The following is a 17,952-nucleotide window of genomic DNA, read 5'->3' as shown; positions in this document are numbered from 1 at the left end:
TGACAGCGCCAGGCAAGGGGGCGAAGTGGACCTCCCAGGTCCTAATCGGATCAGACCTAATCCGTCTGCAGCCAAAGCCCCCGACCTTGCACAGCCAGGCCGGCCGGAACGCATCCCGGGGGCAGGGGGGCAAGACCTTCCTGGAACTGTGGCTACAGTGCCTTCCCTTTCGCCTCCTCAGGGCAGCCTGGGGAGCAGCCTTTAATGCCGGTTCCTTCCTCTCTCTCCAGGATACATCGCCCACACCATGTGTCCCGGGCCACCAAAGCTCAGGTTGGTGGGTAGTCGCTAGCGGCCTAGATCACAGCCTGGGGGCACGCGGACGCCAGGCCACGTGTTAAAGTCTGTTGGCCCTGTCCAAAGCTCACTCTGCCGTCCAAAACCACTCATCTCTGGATCCCTGATTGCTGGGGAGTCACGGCCCAGTCACCTAATTTGTCCACCAGACCGACTGTCTGCCTCTTGATCTAGTAACCCAAATGATATCTGGGGTCACTGCTCGAGATGTGGCAACTCTGGTATTTGAGAAACTCTCATTTCTGTCACTAGGGAATCACATAAGTGACCAAGATGGAGATTCTCCTAATCTCTTTCTAGTACATGTCTCTGGATGGGGTTGCCTTGATTCAAAGTTCGTTTTCTCTCACTGGAACTAGATCTGCTGCAGTCTCCTTGCTTGTCTTGGTTGTTCCCTCCTCTCCAGGTCTGCCTGGCAAACTCCTTAAACCAGAAAGTTCAGTTCCTATCACCTTTCCATCCCTGAAGCCTTCCTAGCCTGACCCAAGTAGTTAGACACTTTGGCCCTGATCTCATTGTCTACAGCAATTCTCTGCTGGACCGCAAGACACTTGAGTGTACAGCACCTCCTGCAGAGGGAGGCTCGCTAAGGTGGGGAAGAGGCATAATGAATGAATGGCAACCATCGTACTCCCACCCCAGAACCGTGGGTCTGGAGCTTCCTGCAAAGGGGCTGACTTGCTGAGGCTCTTTCCATGGCTTCACGTTGCCACTGGGAGAGTAAATACCAGTTTGAAATACAACCTTTTCTGAGCAGAGGGCCAGGCAGGACTTTGCAGTTGCCTGTTGCCAGAGGCACTAATGCACCATCTCTGCTTACCTGTAGCTTTTCTTTTTTTTTTTTTTGGCCTTATGTACAAGTCTCTGCGTTGCTCTTCTTCTGTGTGTCTCCCTGACTCTTGGGTGATGGCTGTCAGAGTGGAGGACCTTGGTGTACATGCCCACCTCCTCCTTCCTGAGGCCAGTCTTTGTGGGAAGGAAGCCTCACAGATGGGTCCTTTGTCATGCCTAGAACATGACAACCACTCCTGTTTTTCACAAGAAAGGTCTGGATGGGGGCCCTTTTTCCATCTCTGTTAAAGCTCTACTTACCCCAGTTTATTAGCTCATTTTAATATACTTTGTTAAACATTTAAGTATATCCTTTTAAATTCAATTTTTGAATTAAGTAAAACAAGCACATGGTATAAAATAAAGTTAAAATATGAACTATCTCCTTCCTCAATGACCATCTTCCCTTCCCTGGAGACAGATTCTGTTACTACTTTATTTGGGGATTTTAACTCAACTGTTGCCATTCAGTTTCATTCTGATCCTCACTAGCAGATCTCACCAGCAGTTTCAGAACCCAGCACAACACACCTGGTTAGGTGACACCTCCACAAGACAGATAGCAGAAGCTCAAGACAGTGGAGTGTGACTGCCAACAGCAGGATTCGGCATCAGATCTGTGTGACCTTGGGAGAGTCAGTATCCCATCTCATGTGTGAAGGTGGTAATAGCCACAGTGTCAAATGAATGTGATTTTTTTTTTTCTGGGCACAAGGGCTACTAGGGTAGGCATAGAAACTGGACAGTGAAAGGGAAATTGACCTCTCTCTAGAGCTTACACCCACGTCCCCACATTCAAGTCTCATGCATTTGGGCATCAGGGATGCTTTGAGGCAATGGCTTCTGCATGCCTCTTAAGTTCCCACTGGGTTTGGCAGTACCAAGGAAGGCACAAGGCCCATTGCCATGGCTACAGCCTGCCGCCCTGTGCATAGAAAGCCACTGACTTTGCCAGGGGGCTGCTGTCCAGGGCATAGCTGCTCCTGTTGCCATCGCTGGGGGCATACTTCAGTTTGAACGGGAAGTAGCTCAGTTCCTGGCTTTAAGTCCTCAGTAGTAACCACTACCATTTTTCTGAGTTTTTAGTTTTCTTAGTGCTCTAATTTGTCTTATTCTGCACAACCATACTATTAATGTTTTACTGGTCATTTCACACACTTGCAAATGGGCGCTGAGATCATGCTAATGAAGTGGTAAGGCTAGGATTTGAACTACGATCTTAATTTCAAATCTTTTCATTTTAATATGGAGGCTTTTCATTCTTGCTTCTTAATTTCAGAAGAGGAATCAGGATACAGAGGTAGGGCCTCACTCGGCAGAATGGAAGCCCAGCCTCTCTCCCTGCCCACCACTTCCACCTGGGTGTTTAAAAGTTAATGCTGTGCTCTCTTAATGGAGTACAACACGGCAGTCCAGACTTACGTCCTGTATCAGTCAGAAAGGGACATCTAGCATGGCTTCTCTCCTGCCAGTGTGCTGCATAGAGATACCTGGTTCTGGGCTGCAGGGCAGTCAGCTCTGTGACATTTTTGGTGATGGGCTGCTGGGACTGGTCCTTCTTGCACCTTTAAAAGAAGAAGGGAAGAGCCAAGGGGCAGGGGTGGGGGCTGAGTTCTTTGTGCTGACCACCACCTCCTCTCTCTGGAAGCTCTGGATTCTCAACTTGCACAAGTGCTCTCATCTTAGGAAAAGACATTACAACCTGGAGGTGGTCATCTTGTTTGGGGAGTGGGTCTGCTACAAAATTGGCAAGTCCCCTGAACTTCATTACCCCAAAGACAAGTCAGCTGGGAGAAAGCCACACAGCACATGTCAACACAGCCTCAGACATTGAGCAACCAGGCTTGTCTTCTTGCAGAAGAGTCCTGCTGCCTCAGCAGGCAACCAGAGTCCTGCTGCCTCAGCAGGCAACCTAAGTGCTTCTTGGGAACCCCACAGCTAACGCAGAATATGCAGACTGGAACAAGGAATGCCACAGTCAATTTGGATGGCCGTGGGAAATCCATTAGTGTCAGGGCCAAACCAGCCAAAGAAATCAAGAGCCCCGCCCACTTCCTAAACCCTTCAGGACCATCTGATAGTGAGGGAAGACAGCTGCAGGACCACAGTGGGAGGTGTTTTCCTCTTGTCACAGCTGTTTGACAGTAGTGGTGACTGTACTGTATTCAGGCATGGTGATTTTGCTGAGGCCTGCAAAGGCTGTACCCTAGGGGTAGGTGGTGGTGTAAGGTGGCTGCCAGAAATCAGTCACCTGGCTGCTCCCCATGGGTTTGGAGGGGCCTGGAAAGGCCTCTGGGGGCAGTAAGGAGTAAAGATGGCTCCAGTTCTACAGGGCAGGCCAGGAGCAAGAAGACAGGGGACAAGGCTCTCTTCCGCTGGGGTCCCATGAGAGCTGGAATAGGGATGGGTGGTCCAAGAGAGAAGTAGCTATAATTAATTTTGGAAACTTTGTCTAGGTTGATTCATAGAACTCTCTTTTACCCTTTTAGTCACCCTTTGGGTATGGCAGTCCTGTCTCAGCTCTGTATTAAGGAGTTCAGGATCAAAGGTGCTTCCTAATGACAAGAGTAGTGGCAGGGCTAAAGCGAGCCACAGGGAAATGAAGTTCAGGGGAGCTGTTCACAAGGAGGTCCAACGTCAAGCGTCCTGGGCTTGAAGGCAGGCAGCGTTTCCTTCAAGAATGTATCTTTCCATCTCTTTCTGAAAGATGACTTAAGTGGAGATAATCCATTAACAGGGGATCAAGGTGCTTTCACATTGTTCCCAGGAAGAAGTCCCCCTTCAACTATAGTGGAGCAACTGAATAACAGCTATGCTCTTGGAACTGTAGAAAGCAGGGACTTTATAATAAAAATCACAGGCAAAGGTTTGCGGAAAGAACAGGGGTTAGTTGGCATTGGATACATTGGGTATCCAGATGAAAGAGTTCTCTGATTATTCAGATGGAGGTTTTCAGGAATGAAGGTCAACCCTCAGGTTACTAAACCTCACAGAACAGAAATCATGGAAGAACATCCAATTCACAGACTAATATACACTGTCCCCCAGAAAACAACTGACTTGACTGTTCCTTTTACTTCATGAGCACTTGGCACTATCTAAACTATTTATGGTCTGGTATCCTCCAGACCATATAACTTATCCCCCATTTTTCTACAAAAATGTAAGCAGCCTGGAGTACAGGGGCCTTGCCTTACCTTATTCATAATAATGACTGCATCCAAGTTCTAGTGCCTGCCACACAGTAGGCTCTCAAATGTTTACTAGACTAACGGGCTCACAGAATAACTGTCAGGAACTGCAGAGAGCTTGCTCTACCATACAATCTTCTTAACCAGTAGTTCTCAAAGAGTGGTCCCATGACTAGCTGCATCAGGATCTCCTGGGAATCTGTTAAAAAGGCAAAATTTCAGAACATACCCCAAACCTGCTGAATCAGAAGCTTTTGAGGATAGGACCCAGAAGCTGTATGTTAAACTCGCAGGTGATCCTGACCTGCACTGAAGTTGGAAAACTGCTGTTCTTAATCGCATTTGGGGGAATCATTCCACAGCAAGGATCTGAGGAACCTGTGGAAACCTGGTTAATTGTACATGTCTTGGTGTGCTCCAAAAAGAATTCACACTCAGGTTTATAAGCCAGTCTTCAGACTGAATCAAGGATTAACTTTCCTCAACCCTGAGGGAAGTGTAGGAGTCCTGTGAGACCCAGCTGGCTCTAGCACTCTTTACTAGAGGGAAGAGTCGAACAGGTCTGAAAGCACAGCACAACCAGGTGACACAATTCCGTGAAGAGCCAAGTGTTCACCTCCTGGCAGACACAGAATCCGCTTCTTTTGCTCCACTGGGTTCACAAGCATCTTGAAAGCACTGGTTTCTGTTTTCTGCACAGGGCGTGCACCTGTGGGTGCTCAAAGGCTGTCCATGAGAGCGTATCAAAGTTCACAGAATCATCTGCCCTCAATGCCGGCCTCCAACTTGAGGCTGTCTAAACTGCAACCTGACAAACATTCTCTACTGCACCAAGCAAAATTACTCCTCTCTTGGAGGTGCCAGGATGTTGGCTACCCTTCCTGGAGAACTTCCACTCATCTTTCTCCACTTTGATCATGGAAATAAAAAGTGGGCAAGGCACATCAACCATATGTTCCTTAAGCCTCATAAAGGTGAGAAGGTGGTCAGTCAGTCAGGAAACCCGCACCACTGAACATTAATTGATGACCAAGACCAGGTGAGGCTGAATATTTAGACTCTTCTTGGGACCCATGAAGAAACTGGTACATGAACGCAGAGAATGGGACTAGAATCCAGAAATTGATGTTCCATTTATTCACTGAAAAAGAGGGAGATTAGGCCTTCTTGATGAACTTCTTCCAATCTCCCAAAACCCCCTCTCTTCACTTTTCCAAAATAACACATTGAGAAACATGTTTGTACAAAAACCACATATTATTCCCCCCCTCACAAAATCGGGTGGCTGTATTACAGGAATGAAACCAGATCAGACATAAAGAGAAAAAGTCACCACTTATACTGAAACATAACAGTTTAAGAATTTAGGTATTCTGTAGATTACCAGCATAGTAAAAATAATTCCACCTGGATCTTTTAAATTTGAAAGTGATCACATTAAAGACCTGAGGTTACAAGAGACCACAGTATGAACCAGAATTCCATTTTCTTTCTAAGACCTCAGTGGAAAAGGTAAGTATTTGGAATGAGTTTCCTTTGGGAAAGACTGGTATGAAAATAAAACCCTGGCCATTGTCAAAAGGCACGGGGGTCTTTCTGGAGTCAAAAGCAATGGAATTAAACTCCAGTAGGAACAAGCTCATTTCCACTCCAAGAGTCCAGAATAAACTCAAAAAAGGAACAAGGTCTCCTTGGTTCCAGTACTCTGATGGTGACCAGGGCCACCTGGTTAGAGGTAACACCTGAGGGTTCGAAAGGCAAATCTTAATTGTGGTTTAATTTTTTCCGTTTTTTTTTTTTTTTTGCTTTCTGATATTAAGGAAGAAAGTTCTAGGGTGTTTTATAAACACCTTCCCACACCCTCACATATGTAAAGCTTTATAGAATATATAGAAAAGGTATCCAAAAGATGTTCCACTTTGCATTCTAAATGAAACTGCCACTTGAGACTGTGAAGAGGCCAGGTGCTTTGGAAATCAAGCTCTACTCAAAACACCCTTTCCCCACCCATGGAAAGACAGAGGGGAAGGAAGAAGGACAAGAAGAGAAAACCAAGAACTCTTTAAGTCACTCATCAGCAGGGGTAGAAATGGGCTCATATTAAGGCATTTTTGTGGCTCTTCCTCTGGAATGGTATTCCACTCTCCTAGCCCGAGCACCTCACCCTCAAAGCATGATGCTCTGATTGCCAAGTTGAGTTCCTTGGTACCCACAGCATCTCCTTGACAACCCTGTGATAGATGGAATGTGAGATCTCAGACAGGGAAGGGAGAAGGGATGAGGGGCTGTTGATCCTGCCCCACTTCTCCAGTCCCAGCCCAAACCTAAAGTACCGCTTCACTAAATCCTTCACCCTGGCTACTGCAAGAGGTAGTTTGGGGACTTGTACCCCCAGCCAACCTAACCAAGTTCCATGAGCTAAAATGTTTATCAGAACTATCTACTTACTCTTTTATTTTTTAAGGTTTTTTTTTTTAGAGGGAGAAAAAAAGAATGCATACAAAGCAGTGAATAGTGGGCTAGATTCATTGGGTGGCCGTTGCCCTACACGCCCAAAACTTTCCTGGCTAGTCTAGGGAACTAAGGAATGCCTCCCAGATGCAGCCCTCAAAGCTCACACTGCCCTCAGAAAAACAAGCCCCCCACCCCGCCCCCGGAATCTAACAAACCATCTGCATAGAAAACCAGAACCAGTGGGCCTGGGGAAGAAGTGGATCTGTTCTAATGCTTGTGCTCTCCCCTACCAGGGACTAAAGGGGGATGTTCTGCCAGGCAGGCTGGAGGCTCTCACAGTCCTCACTAGGGATGAAATCAATGGGATCCCTTTCCCCATCTCTTTTAATTCTGGTGCATCCATGTGTGGCAAAAGTCTCATGAACCTTCACCATCAGCACCATTCTTAGCTCAGGTAAGCAGAAATAAGGTCACTTATAATGCCTTAAGGTTTATCCCTTCTGGCTATCCCCTCTGCCCATCACTATTTTTTGGTTCCTATTAACTTAGGATGCTCTCCTTTAAAGCAATAACGACCCCCCCAAAAAGAGAAAAAGATAATGATTATAAAGCATTATCCATAAAAGCATAAGACAAAGCAAAAAAACTGCAGGAGAGCAAAAATGACAGACATAGAAATACTAATGTTGACAGGACCTGCAGATAAACTGTCAGCATACCCCATACCAGGACAGGGAGACGCTGGGTATTTTTAGGAATGACCAGGGCACACTGTCACCACAGGCTTCCCCGAGAGTTGGAGGAGGACCTAACACAAGATGTGTCAGAGCACGGACAGGGGTGGCAAGAGAAATGGGGAAATATGGGATGTGTGCTTGGGGCTGCAAGAAGAAAAATCCTGAAAGAAACCCAAGGAAGCTGAGGAATACAAGTCCTGTCTGTCATCCCCACTCCAGCTGGTGGCGCTGGGCGTGGATGTCCCCTGCATCTTCCAGGCTAGGGCGCAGCCGAGGCTGGTGGGCCTGGAGCGGGAGGCGCAGGGACTCCATCTGCAGGTGGTGGAGGAGGTGGCTGCTGCTGCGGCGGAGGGGGATCTGCAAACACATCCAGAAGTAACTCATCATTGCTGGAAACACAGGGGCTCGGGGAAGAGCCCATTCAGAGAAAAATGACTCAAGGAGGAGGTTTCTTTATCACCTGTGAGGCACTGCTGCTGCTGCGATCTACGTGGTGCAGGTCCATCTGGACCTCCAGGTCACTGCTCATGTTGCTTCCCCTGACCCATGAGGTTGGGGGAGTGGGGAGGTGTCTGAACCTGCCCCAATCTCCTTCAAGGCCCGCCCCTTCCAAGAATCACTCCAGACCTTTTCAGAACTTAATTATATTTTGATTTTATTGTATTTTAATGGTTCTCACTGCTAATTTTATTTCTTCAGTTAAATGATAAGCTCCTTCCTGGGCAAGTTCTGTGTCTTCTTTTCTTTCTCTCATAGTGCCTAGCCTAGCTGGGCACAAAACAGATTATCAGAAACTTCTTGCTGATATTAACTATCTCCAGCAGGGCCAGACAGCTTCACTTGAGACAGCTGCTGACAAGTTGGACAGTCCTGGGAGGCCCCACAGCTCGTGAACTGCAGTCCTTGGATTTTTGGCCAAAACTAGGTCAGGTCCTGAAGGGAACAATTAGTATGAGTGTCTGGGGCTCTTTCCTGTTTCAATTTTAGCTGCTTTTCAAAGGAACCCCGGATATAATTTAATCCAGGGATTTTTAAACTAGATTTTGCCGGAAATGAAAACGTATGAAACAAATAATTAAACTGCAGCCTTCCTTACCAGTCAATTCACCCAATTTTCCCCCTAGGAGGTTTCCACCAAACTGCTAAGGCTCTTCAAAGCATTTTGAAGCCCACTGATCTAATCCCTTGTGTCATCTTGCAGTGGAGAAAACCAGGGCCTGGAGACGGGAAGCGACTTGCCTGATGAGGCCTGCCCAGTGCCCTGGAGCCAAGTCAGTGGTTCAGAATCCCTGAAATTCACTTGTGGCAGGAAGTGATCGGGAGCAAACCTTCCACATTCTCAAGGTGCTCCACTGAGGGCCCTTTAGGATGGAATCCTGTACACAAATCGTGGGTTACCAGCAGGACATGACAGTGGTAAAGACCAATGACATTATCTCTGCAAAGGGGATGGGCAAACTGGTCAAACCTCCTTATCAGCCAGCACATTTGTATACTGCCTGTAAGGCGGCAAGGCAAGGATTTTCTTGCCAAGGAAAAGAGGTACCCACTAGACTATGGCCTCTGATCACTGACTCAACAGAGATACTTTTTTCTATTGTGATCCTATATTGACCCAGCTCAACTGCTGTCTTTCTTCTGTGCAGCTACTTTGTCCTTGCCCCTGTGGGTCCAATGAGAAAGGAGATGTACCTCTGTCGATAGTCCCTGCCTCCTGGCCCTAGGAAGTCTCCCAGAGAACTACAGTGAACTCAAGCCACTTCATAGCCTCACGTAACTTATGATAAACCCTATACTACTATCCACTTGTTCATTTCGTATTTTCCCAACTAAAGCTCCTGGAGGCCAGGAATTCGTCTGCGTCCTAGCTCTCTGTATTGTGAACAGGAGCTAACTCCTCCTCACATACGTGACTTCTAAATGGACCTGGGATCACAGATGTGGCTGGGAACATGGCCACTATCGGCTGCATTTTGGGATCGTTACTCCTGGTCTACAGGAGTAAAGAGCAGGCCAGGCTCTGATGCAATCCTCTGGAGGCCAGGGTTGGAGCAGAACAAGGGCCCCACGGCAGAAATGAGCTAGCTGGCTTTGCACATACCACCAGGCAGACATCGTTCAGCAGCATCTATGCCTTCTCCATGGAGCCTGCTAAGACCTCAAATTCCTTCTCAACACAGCCCGAATACTCCTTCCTTAGTCTAAGCAGCCACTACGAATATATCAAAATGGCTACAAGAAACTTACTTGTTATTCCTGCCCTAAACCAGATCCTATTCTTTTCTTTACACCTACCACTTTTAAACCCTGAATCCATAAAAGGCTCCTATAGGGAAAATAACTACCAGTAGCTCTGTATGTCTTCCAAGATTCAAATTACATAGGCTTAATCAGGAGTGGGCAAGGCATGCCCCTGGCCTCCCAACAGACCCTGGAGTCACGAGTGCATGCCATGAAGGTTATGTATGGCGTAAGAGCCCGACTAACTGGGAGCACTTTGCACTCATCACCTGGGTACCTGTCCATCAGGGGAGCTGAAGAGCAATGACTAAAAAACCAGTCTTTTGGAACCCACTCTCACAGGTCATACTGTCCATGGACCTGTCAAACCCCAGAGAGAACAAAAAGCCTGCCTCCCTGTATACAGCCCTCCCTAAAAGACCCGGGGGTAATGCATCTCCCACCTTGCTACTTACACATGCCGTTAGGTGCCGTGAGGGGTACCCGGGGTCCTAAGATGTTTCCTGGGATTGGAGGCATACCAGGAGGGGTGGGGCCACTCCCAGGGGGGTGGATGTTGGCTGCAACGGTGGACATCATGCGGCCTGGCATGGGCTGCCCAGGCATCATGGAACCTGGACCTGGTATCTGACCTGTGGAGGGAGATTTAAAGTACTGAGGTAAATGTACTAGGAAAAAAAGGAATCAACTCACTGCCCGAGACTGCTAAATACAGACAAATACCTAACCCTCCAAAACAATCAGAAAGATCAACAGAGCAATAATCTGTAATAATCTCTCTGTCCAGCTTTTAATTTGGGGTGGGGTGGGGGGACAGAGGGATAATGGGGCAGATCTGTGATATGAATGATTACCCTAAACCCTGCTATAGGTAGGCAGTAGCTGTAAGAAGCAGTTACCAAACATCCTTAAAAGAAAGCATTCATTCTGTTTAGTTTGGGTGAACAATGGATTGTCCAATATCTTCCTGAGGACACAAAATGGCAAGCAAAGACCACAGGGAGCGGAGAGAAGGACTTTAACAGCAAGTCAGTGCACAGCCCAAGGACTGAAGCTCAGTCCAGATTGAGCTTCACGCACAGGTTATGTGGGAATGTGTATGCCTGAACGGGTATTGATCAATACTGTGAAATCACAATTAAAAAGGGATTCTAATTGGAATCCTAAAGTCCTGTTCACAAAAAAATCTCTCCCTCTCTCCCCAACCAGGAAGCACTGGCTCTGGAGAACCATGGTGGGGGAGACATACGGGAAACAGGCAACTCCTTCACCTCTTCCTATTGCTTTGATGTGCATAATGGGAGACGCTAGACATAAGGACAATGAAACACCTCCTGCATTCAGTTTCACACTGAGTCTTTAGAACTTTCAGCAAACTTTTTCTGTAAAGAGACAGACAGTAAGTATTTGGACTTGGCAGGCCATATGGCCTCTGTCACAACTATTTAACCTTTGCTACTGTAGTATGAAGGCAGTCAGACAATGTGTAACAAATAGGTTACCTAAACATCTTTGTTTACGGGGACTCTGAAATGTGAATTTCACATAATTTTCATGTGACATAAACATTCTTTCAAGTTTTCCCCAACCACTTAAACTGTAAAAACCATTCTTAGCCTATGGTCCCTACAAAAATAGGAGATAGGCCAGATTTGGTTGCAGTTAGCCACACCTCCCTTAGATATGGTGGTGGATATGTATTAATTCTTCAACTCAGCGGTCTGGCTCCTGGGCTTGGCTTTAAAGAGCCACAAACAAAGGAGAATTGTTTAATGGGCACAAACCAAGGCTGAAGCTACATATGAGGACAAATTATAATCTCTACAGAATAAGGAAAGAGAATCTATTGCAGTTTTTTCTTTGATTTTTTTTTTTTTTTTGGCGATACGCGGGCCTCTCACTGTTGTGGCCTCTCCCGTTGCGGAGCACAGGTTCTGGACACGCAGGCTCAGCGGCCATGGCTCACGGGCCTAGCCGCTCCGTGGCATGTGGGATCTTCCCAGACCGGGGCACAAACCCGTGTACCCTGCATCGGCAGGCGTACTCTCAACGACTGCGCCACCAGGGAAGCCCTATTGCAGTTTTTTCTTTCTTTCTTTTTTTAATCTAGGGACATTAACACACCTATGTAAGGTCAACTATATGAAACTGAACACAGGCTTCTAGGCATAGTCCTGAGACAGCTGGAAATAAGAACGCTTGAGGTTCAAGCTTGGAAGATGGGACTACCAGACAGCTAACTGGCAACTAAAATATACAGAGCAGTATTGGAGATAACTCAAGTGAAGAATTCTCTGTCAGTGCTTAGAAAAAGGCCTGTCTTAAGAAAGACACACAAAGCTTCAAGCCTCACACCATCTATTTCCAGTGTCTGTTCCATGAGCCAGGACTCAAAGAGCGGAGCCTTTCACTACAGGGTGTCAATGAAGAGAACCACAGTGAGATACAAGAGTCAGGAAGAGAAGTGGTCCACTGTCTTTGGGGGACTATTTTTTAAAAGCATAGGGAGGCATCAACCTTATGCCTCAGAATGAAAAGGACAGCAAGTTTTGGGTCCTTTGGCCCACATTCCTGTGCTCTATAATGCAATCATGCAAAAGTACAGCAGAGGGGCCCCAGAGACCCATCTGCTGGAGGACAACTTGATCAAATCACCTCAGAGAAAGCAAGAGCAGGTGCTGGGCTGACACTACCACTACTCCTACACCACTGAACTTCAGTAATTAAAGCTGGGTGCCTGTGCCGCAGTGCTAGGACAGATTTAGGCCATGCTGAAGAGTCTATCCACGTAGGGAATGACACAAGAGATAAAAAAACAAATGCCAAGTATATTACAAGCCATACAAAGGATGAGTACACATGAAGGTGTGGCAGGCAAATCAAGGGAAAACTATGGAAGAAGTAAAAGAAAACAATACCTTCTGGTTAATCAAGACCAACTTGTGAATGACTTGGGACTTTGGATAATGTGTATATAAAGTGAAGGAGGGGAATTAGGAACAGGATAACAGCAGACTATCCTAAGCACAAGGCCTAGCCTGAGTTACATAATCAGAAAATAATATGAATATTGTTCCATTTATACGTAGCATCTTCATACTCGCCATCCCCTCTGAGGTAACTGCATCACCTTATTATGTATCACCTGCATTTCACCGAGGAGTAACAAGCTCAAAAGGTTATTAAAAAAAGTGCCCAGGCTACAGAGCCAAGTTGTCCATGGTTGGTTTGTCTGACATGAATCAAAGCAAAGGGGACCGGACGAGTCACACACACAGAATGGGGTGAGGGACTTGGCCGGTAAGGCTACAGGGGACTGGGTGAAAGGTTTTGGAGAAACGAGGAACATGGGCCTGATTTTCTGTGTGATGGAAAGGTTTAAGAAGGGATGTAGAGGAGTCTGAGCCTAGAGCAGAGGAAGAGAGCTTTTGCAGAGAAGTAGGGGCTGCATGAGGGCAGGATAAGTAGATAAGAGTTGAGAACAGCACCCTACAGGCTTCCTGGGGATGGGTAAGAGAACGAGGAGGAGGGGTGAGTATGAAGCTGAGAAGGAGAAAGAATTCGGATTTGGCACCTAACTGGCAATGTGAAGTGTAGAGAATGGGGAAGGACCTTTGCTTTGGGAACAGGAGGTGCGGAATTGGCTGTCATTCCAGTGGAACACAGAGATGGGGTGAAGGGAAGATACAGAACTCTCTAAGTTTCCAATGGGCAATAAGTAGCACACACAGAGCCTTATTATTCTAAGAATCAGGGTCCTCTGTAACTCTCCCAGCTTCCTTCCTACCAAACACCTGTGAGGCCATTACTAAACACAATGCTTTTTTTTTTCCACTCTCTGAGTCTCTACTAATGATTCTCTGATGGTATTCCAGGTGGTGAGACAGGGCAAGAGGAGATACTTTTGCTATTGTTGGGGGCAGGAGGCCTAGTATGAAGTCCAGACCTACAGAATCCCAACCTGGAGATGAAAGAACACTTTCAATGGATTTGCTGTGATGAAGCCATTCACTAGAACAGATAATACGGCCTGTGTTTATCAATGGGTGCAGATTCCCTCCTTCTACCCAGTTCAACCTGGACAAGAGGCCTTGAGCAAGTCAGGAAGGACATTTTGCCAGCCCGTCTCAGGTCTCTCTCTCCAGAAAACCAACAGCAGAACACTAAAGAATGCCTTTACAAAAAAGGCCAGAAAGAGTACTGAGTAAGGGAAAAAGAAAGAAGGAAGAGCATAGACCAGGTGTGCTAAGTGATAAGACACACAACTGTTCAGTCCTAACCAATGTCGTCCAAAACAGTCTGACAGAGTTTTTATACTTTGATGTCTAGAGCAAGGTGTGGGTTGTCCAAACTCCTGGCTGACCAGTGAGCATCCCAGTCAGAGAGCCACCCAATACCATTCTCGACAGGGAAAGTGAAGATGAACGTGACTGGAAGCTGAACAGTGTGATCTCACTTCCACTTCACACTGACCCAGATGAGTGGTCTTGGACAAGTCATTTAGGATGCCCGGAGCCTCAGTTTCCTTAGATTATTATAAAGAGTGATGCTAAATATCTGCTGTACTCTCGCTGTATGATCAGGGAAACTGTTTATTTCTTATGGTGCCTTATTATGTCACTGGCTCTGCCTTATGAGAGGCAGGGCAAATATTCTCATTTTATAGACAGTAAACAGAAGCTCAGAAAAGTTAAGAGACTTCTTTACGGTCATAGAACTTGTAAGAGGAATGAGATCCAAGTCTTCTGATTCTAAATCCAATTCTCTTTCTACCACACTATTCTGTGCTCAAATAAAACAGCTCCTGTGAAAGGACTTAATATAAAAGTCAGCATTAAAAAAAAAAATCTGAGAGGTAAACTTTAATTCCAAACACCATGTTTTCTTCTTCACTATATCAACAATAAGGAAACTGCTCTGCTTCGTGCAATAAATAATTTTATCAAATATACTTTACAGCACCTTGCAGTGGGTTGGATGGTGGCCCCCAAACAGATAATGCACACATTCTAATACCTGAAACCTGTAAATGTAACCATATTTGGAAAAAGCATCTTTGCAGATTTAAGTTAAGGACCTTGAGTTAGGATCATCCTAGATTATTCTGGTGGGCCCTAAAGCCAATGACAAGTGTTCTTATATGGGACACATGGAGGAAAAGACACAGAGGAGAAGGAAGGTAAAGATGGAATAAAGAGAGACGTGGCCACAAGCCAAGGAATGCTACCACACACCAGAAGCTGGAAGATGCAATGAACAGACTCTCCCCTAGAGCCCCTGGAGGGAACATGACCTTGCTCTAGCAGCTCCCAGAATTGTGAGACCTACATTTCTGTTGTTGTAAGTTACCACATTTATGAAAGGGGAAAACAAAGACTGAGTAGCTCACCCAAAGTCATAAAGTGTATAAATAGGGGAGCCCAGCTCTGACCTGGGTACTCTGGCTTCAGATCTGGTGTTTGCAATACAGTGCACTCTGAGGATGAAGGTCTGGTGGAAGGGGGCCCATCTGTCTTCCAGCAGACTATGTGATACAAACGCTGCTGCCAATAAAGTGATGGGTCAGGTATTCAACCCACACCTAGCTCCAGAAACAATCTGGCAAAGAGGAATCAGTGGCACATGGACACAAGGTGATACCTACCAAAACACAATGGGAAAAGCCTTGCAGGCTCGGCTGTCAGGCCCATCAGTGCTGTTTCCAAAGCTACCTGCTCAGCGGCAGTGGCCCATTTACCTATTTCCCTACATCTTTATGGCAACAAGCTGGGATAGAGTAGCTTTAGGGTTTTCCAAGGCTATTTGCCCAACAGCTGGAAAAAACCTTTCCTTTCTCTTGCTATAAATCCTGAAGCTTTCTGTAAAACAAAGTTCTTCTATCCTCCTGTCACAAACAGAGCCATAAAGCCACTGGGGTATGGGTATTTAAGGTATGAGAGGACAATGGCTCCTTGGGAAAGGTGGCAGCAAAAAGGAAGAACTAGAAGAAAAACAGTTTACTTCCACTGTGGGACCTTGCACAGACAAACATTTCTCAGGAAAGCAAGAAGCACCAAGAGTGAGGCGATGCCCCTGTGCCACCCAGAGGTGCTGGGGTGCCTATGGCAGTGGATTTAGAGGACAAGGAGGGTACAGAATGTTGCTCTGAGCTGGGGCCTGTCAATTCCCAGGTAAAGACAGTTGTCTCATGGAATCCTTCAGGTTGTTAGGAAGGCTGAAGTAAGGGCCCAGTTTCAAGATAAGGAAACGAAATCTCAGAGAGGCTATGGAATTTGGTTGAAAGTCACAAGGAACAAAGAGACTGAGCTGTGTGACCCTAAGGCTCATTCTCCTTTCCTTTACACCACCCTGCCTTAAAAGGGTATTTCTTTCTGTGGAAAAGCCGATTTCTTTTTTTTTAAAATAAATTTATTTATTTTGTTTTTGACTGTGTTGGGTCTTTGTCGCTGCGCACGGGCTTTCTCTAGTTGTGGCGAGCGGGGGCTACTCTTTGTTGTGGTGCGTGGGCTTCTCATCGCGGTGGCTTCTCTTGTTGCGGCGCATGGGCTCAGTAGTTGTGGCTCGCTGGCTCTAGAGCGCAGGCTCAGCAGTTGTGGTGCACGGGCTCAGTTGCTCCGCGGCATGTGGGATCTTCCTGGACCAGGGCTCGAACCCGTGTCCCCTGCACTGGCAGGTGGATTCTTAACCACTGCGCCACCAGGGAAACCCAACCCCTGTCCTTTAGTAATCTAAATGTCCTTGGGTTTTCTGCTTTCTGATATAGGTCTCACCACTTTTTTTTTTTTTTTAATTTATTTTTGGCTGTGTTGGGTCTTTGTTGCTGCACGCAGGCTTCCTTTAGGTACAGCAAGCCGGGGCTACTCTTCATTGTGGTGCGCGGGCTTCTCATTGGGGTGGCTTCTCTTGTTGTGGAGCACAGGCTCTAGGCGCACGGGCTTCAACAGTTGTGGCACGTGGGCTCAGTAGTTGTGGCGCACTGGCTTAGTTGCTCCGCGGCATGTGAGATCTTCCCGGACCAGGGCTCGAATCCGTGTCCCCTGCATTGGCAGGCAGATTCTTAACCACTGTACCACCAGGGAAGCCCCTCACCACTTTTAAATGGATGACAATGTCTGAAGGCATTTCCATTAACTCAATAAACATGAAGAAGTCTGACCTACAGATATCTAAAATGAACCGGAGCAGGCCTTACCAAACAAAATAAAGGGTGTGTATATGTACTTTCCATTAAAAAAAAAATTCAGGTATTTCCTTTTCCAGTAGAGAGGAAGGTGAGAGATAGAGAGATGTGGCTTCAGAACAGCAGTATCAAAGCATATACTGGTGGGAGTCTGACCTACATACAAGCTTTTTTTTTTTTTTTTTTAAAAACAGCAGGCATCTGAAGCCTGAAAAATGGAAAGGTTTGCTAAAATTAGGCTTTGCCTAGTGGAAAAATCCCTCACACTCTCAGGTTTATTAGATCTTATACTAAAGCGTTACGGCCACCATGCCTAATAGAATATTAAGGATTTTATTTTTATTCTTTGGGATGGGAGAGGCAGGTGGGTAAGGAACACAAAACTAGGAAAGGGAACCTATGAATTTCCAATCTTAAGCACATTTCATTGCTGTTTCTATCCATCCATGGCACACTCTCGGGCTGAGTCTCCCAGAGAACAGAAATAACAATCGGGGCCAAGTGAGGGGAAGCCCAGGCTCCTTGGAGATTGCTCCTCCCACAGCAGCTTCCGGGGGGCACAGACGCTCTTTGTTGAAGACTGTGCCCTCACTGTTCTCTCTGTGAGGATAACCTGCTACTCCGGAAAGCAGCACAGCAGCCTTGTTATCACATCATGCAAGCAGGACCAAAGGCACCGCAGATAATAAAGACTTGGCTGATGTGACGAGCTAGTCCTTTTCCCTCTTCAGTGCGGGGCTCTGAGTTGGGTGGAGAGGGGAGGCTGGGAAGTGATGAGTAGTTGTAATCCTTTCCTAAGTAGTATTTCCCACGGGGAGGGTTCTGTAAGTGGGTCTAACTTGGGGGCTTAAAAGTCGAGTGCCTAATGCCTTGCTTGAAATTTCCTTGAACAACCAATATTTTACTGATGCAAATATTCTAGTTTTATTATTAAAACATCTCTACCATCCCTGAGTTCTCATCAAATCAGATCAATTCCTACTCTGATTTTTCTTAGGCACTTCTAAAAATTCTTATATTA

At 46.4% G+C, this 17,952-nt stretch overlaps 1 protein-coding gene across 1 annotated transcript in view; it reads right to left on the bottom strand.

Annotated features, from left to right (window-relative positions):
* Positions 1-7,769: 7,769 nt before the first annotated feature.
* Positions 7,770-17,952, bottom strand: part of SMARCC1 (SWI/SNF related BAF chromatin remodeling complex subunit C1) — a gene marked incomplete at both ends in the record, with an annotated part of 177,644 nt that continues 167,461 nt past the window's right edge. The window contains 2 exons of the mRNA XM_079712293.1: positions 7,770-7,867; positions 10,207-10,383. Of these exons, the coding sequence (XP_079568419.1) occupies positions 7,770-7,867; positions 10,207-10,383 (275 nt within the window). The remainder of the gene's footprint in view (positions 7,868-10,206; positions 10,384-17,952) is intronic.

Source organism: Hyperoodon ampullatus, assembly GCF_949752795.1.
Source record: "Hyperoodon ampullatus genome assembly, chromosome: 10".
In the NCBI taxonomy this organism is placed as follows: Eukaryota; Metazoa; Chordata; class Mammalia; order Artiodactyla; family Ziphiidae; genus Hyperoodon; species Hyperoodon ampullatus.
This window is presented reverse-complemented; position numbering and strand designations above follow the sequence as displayed.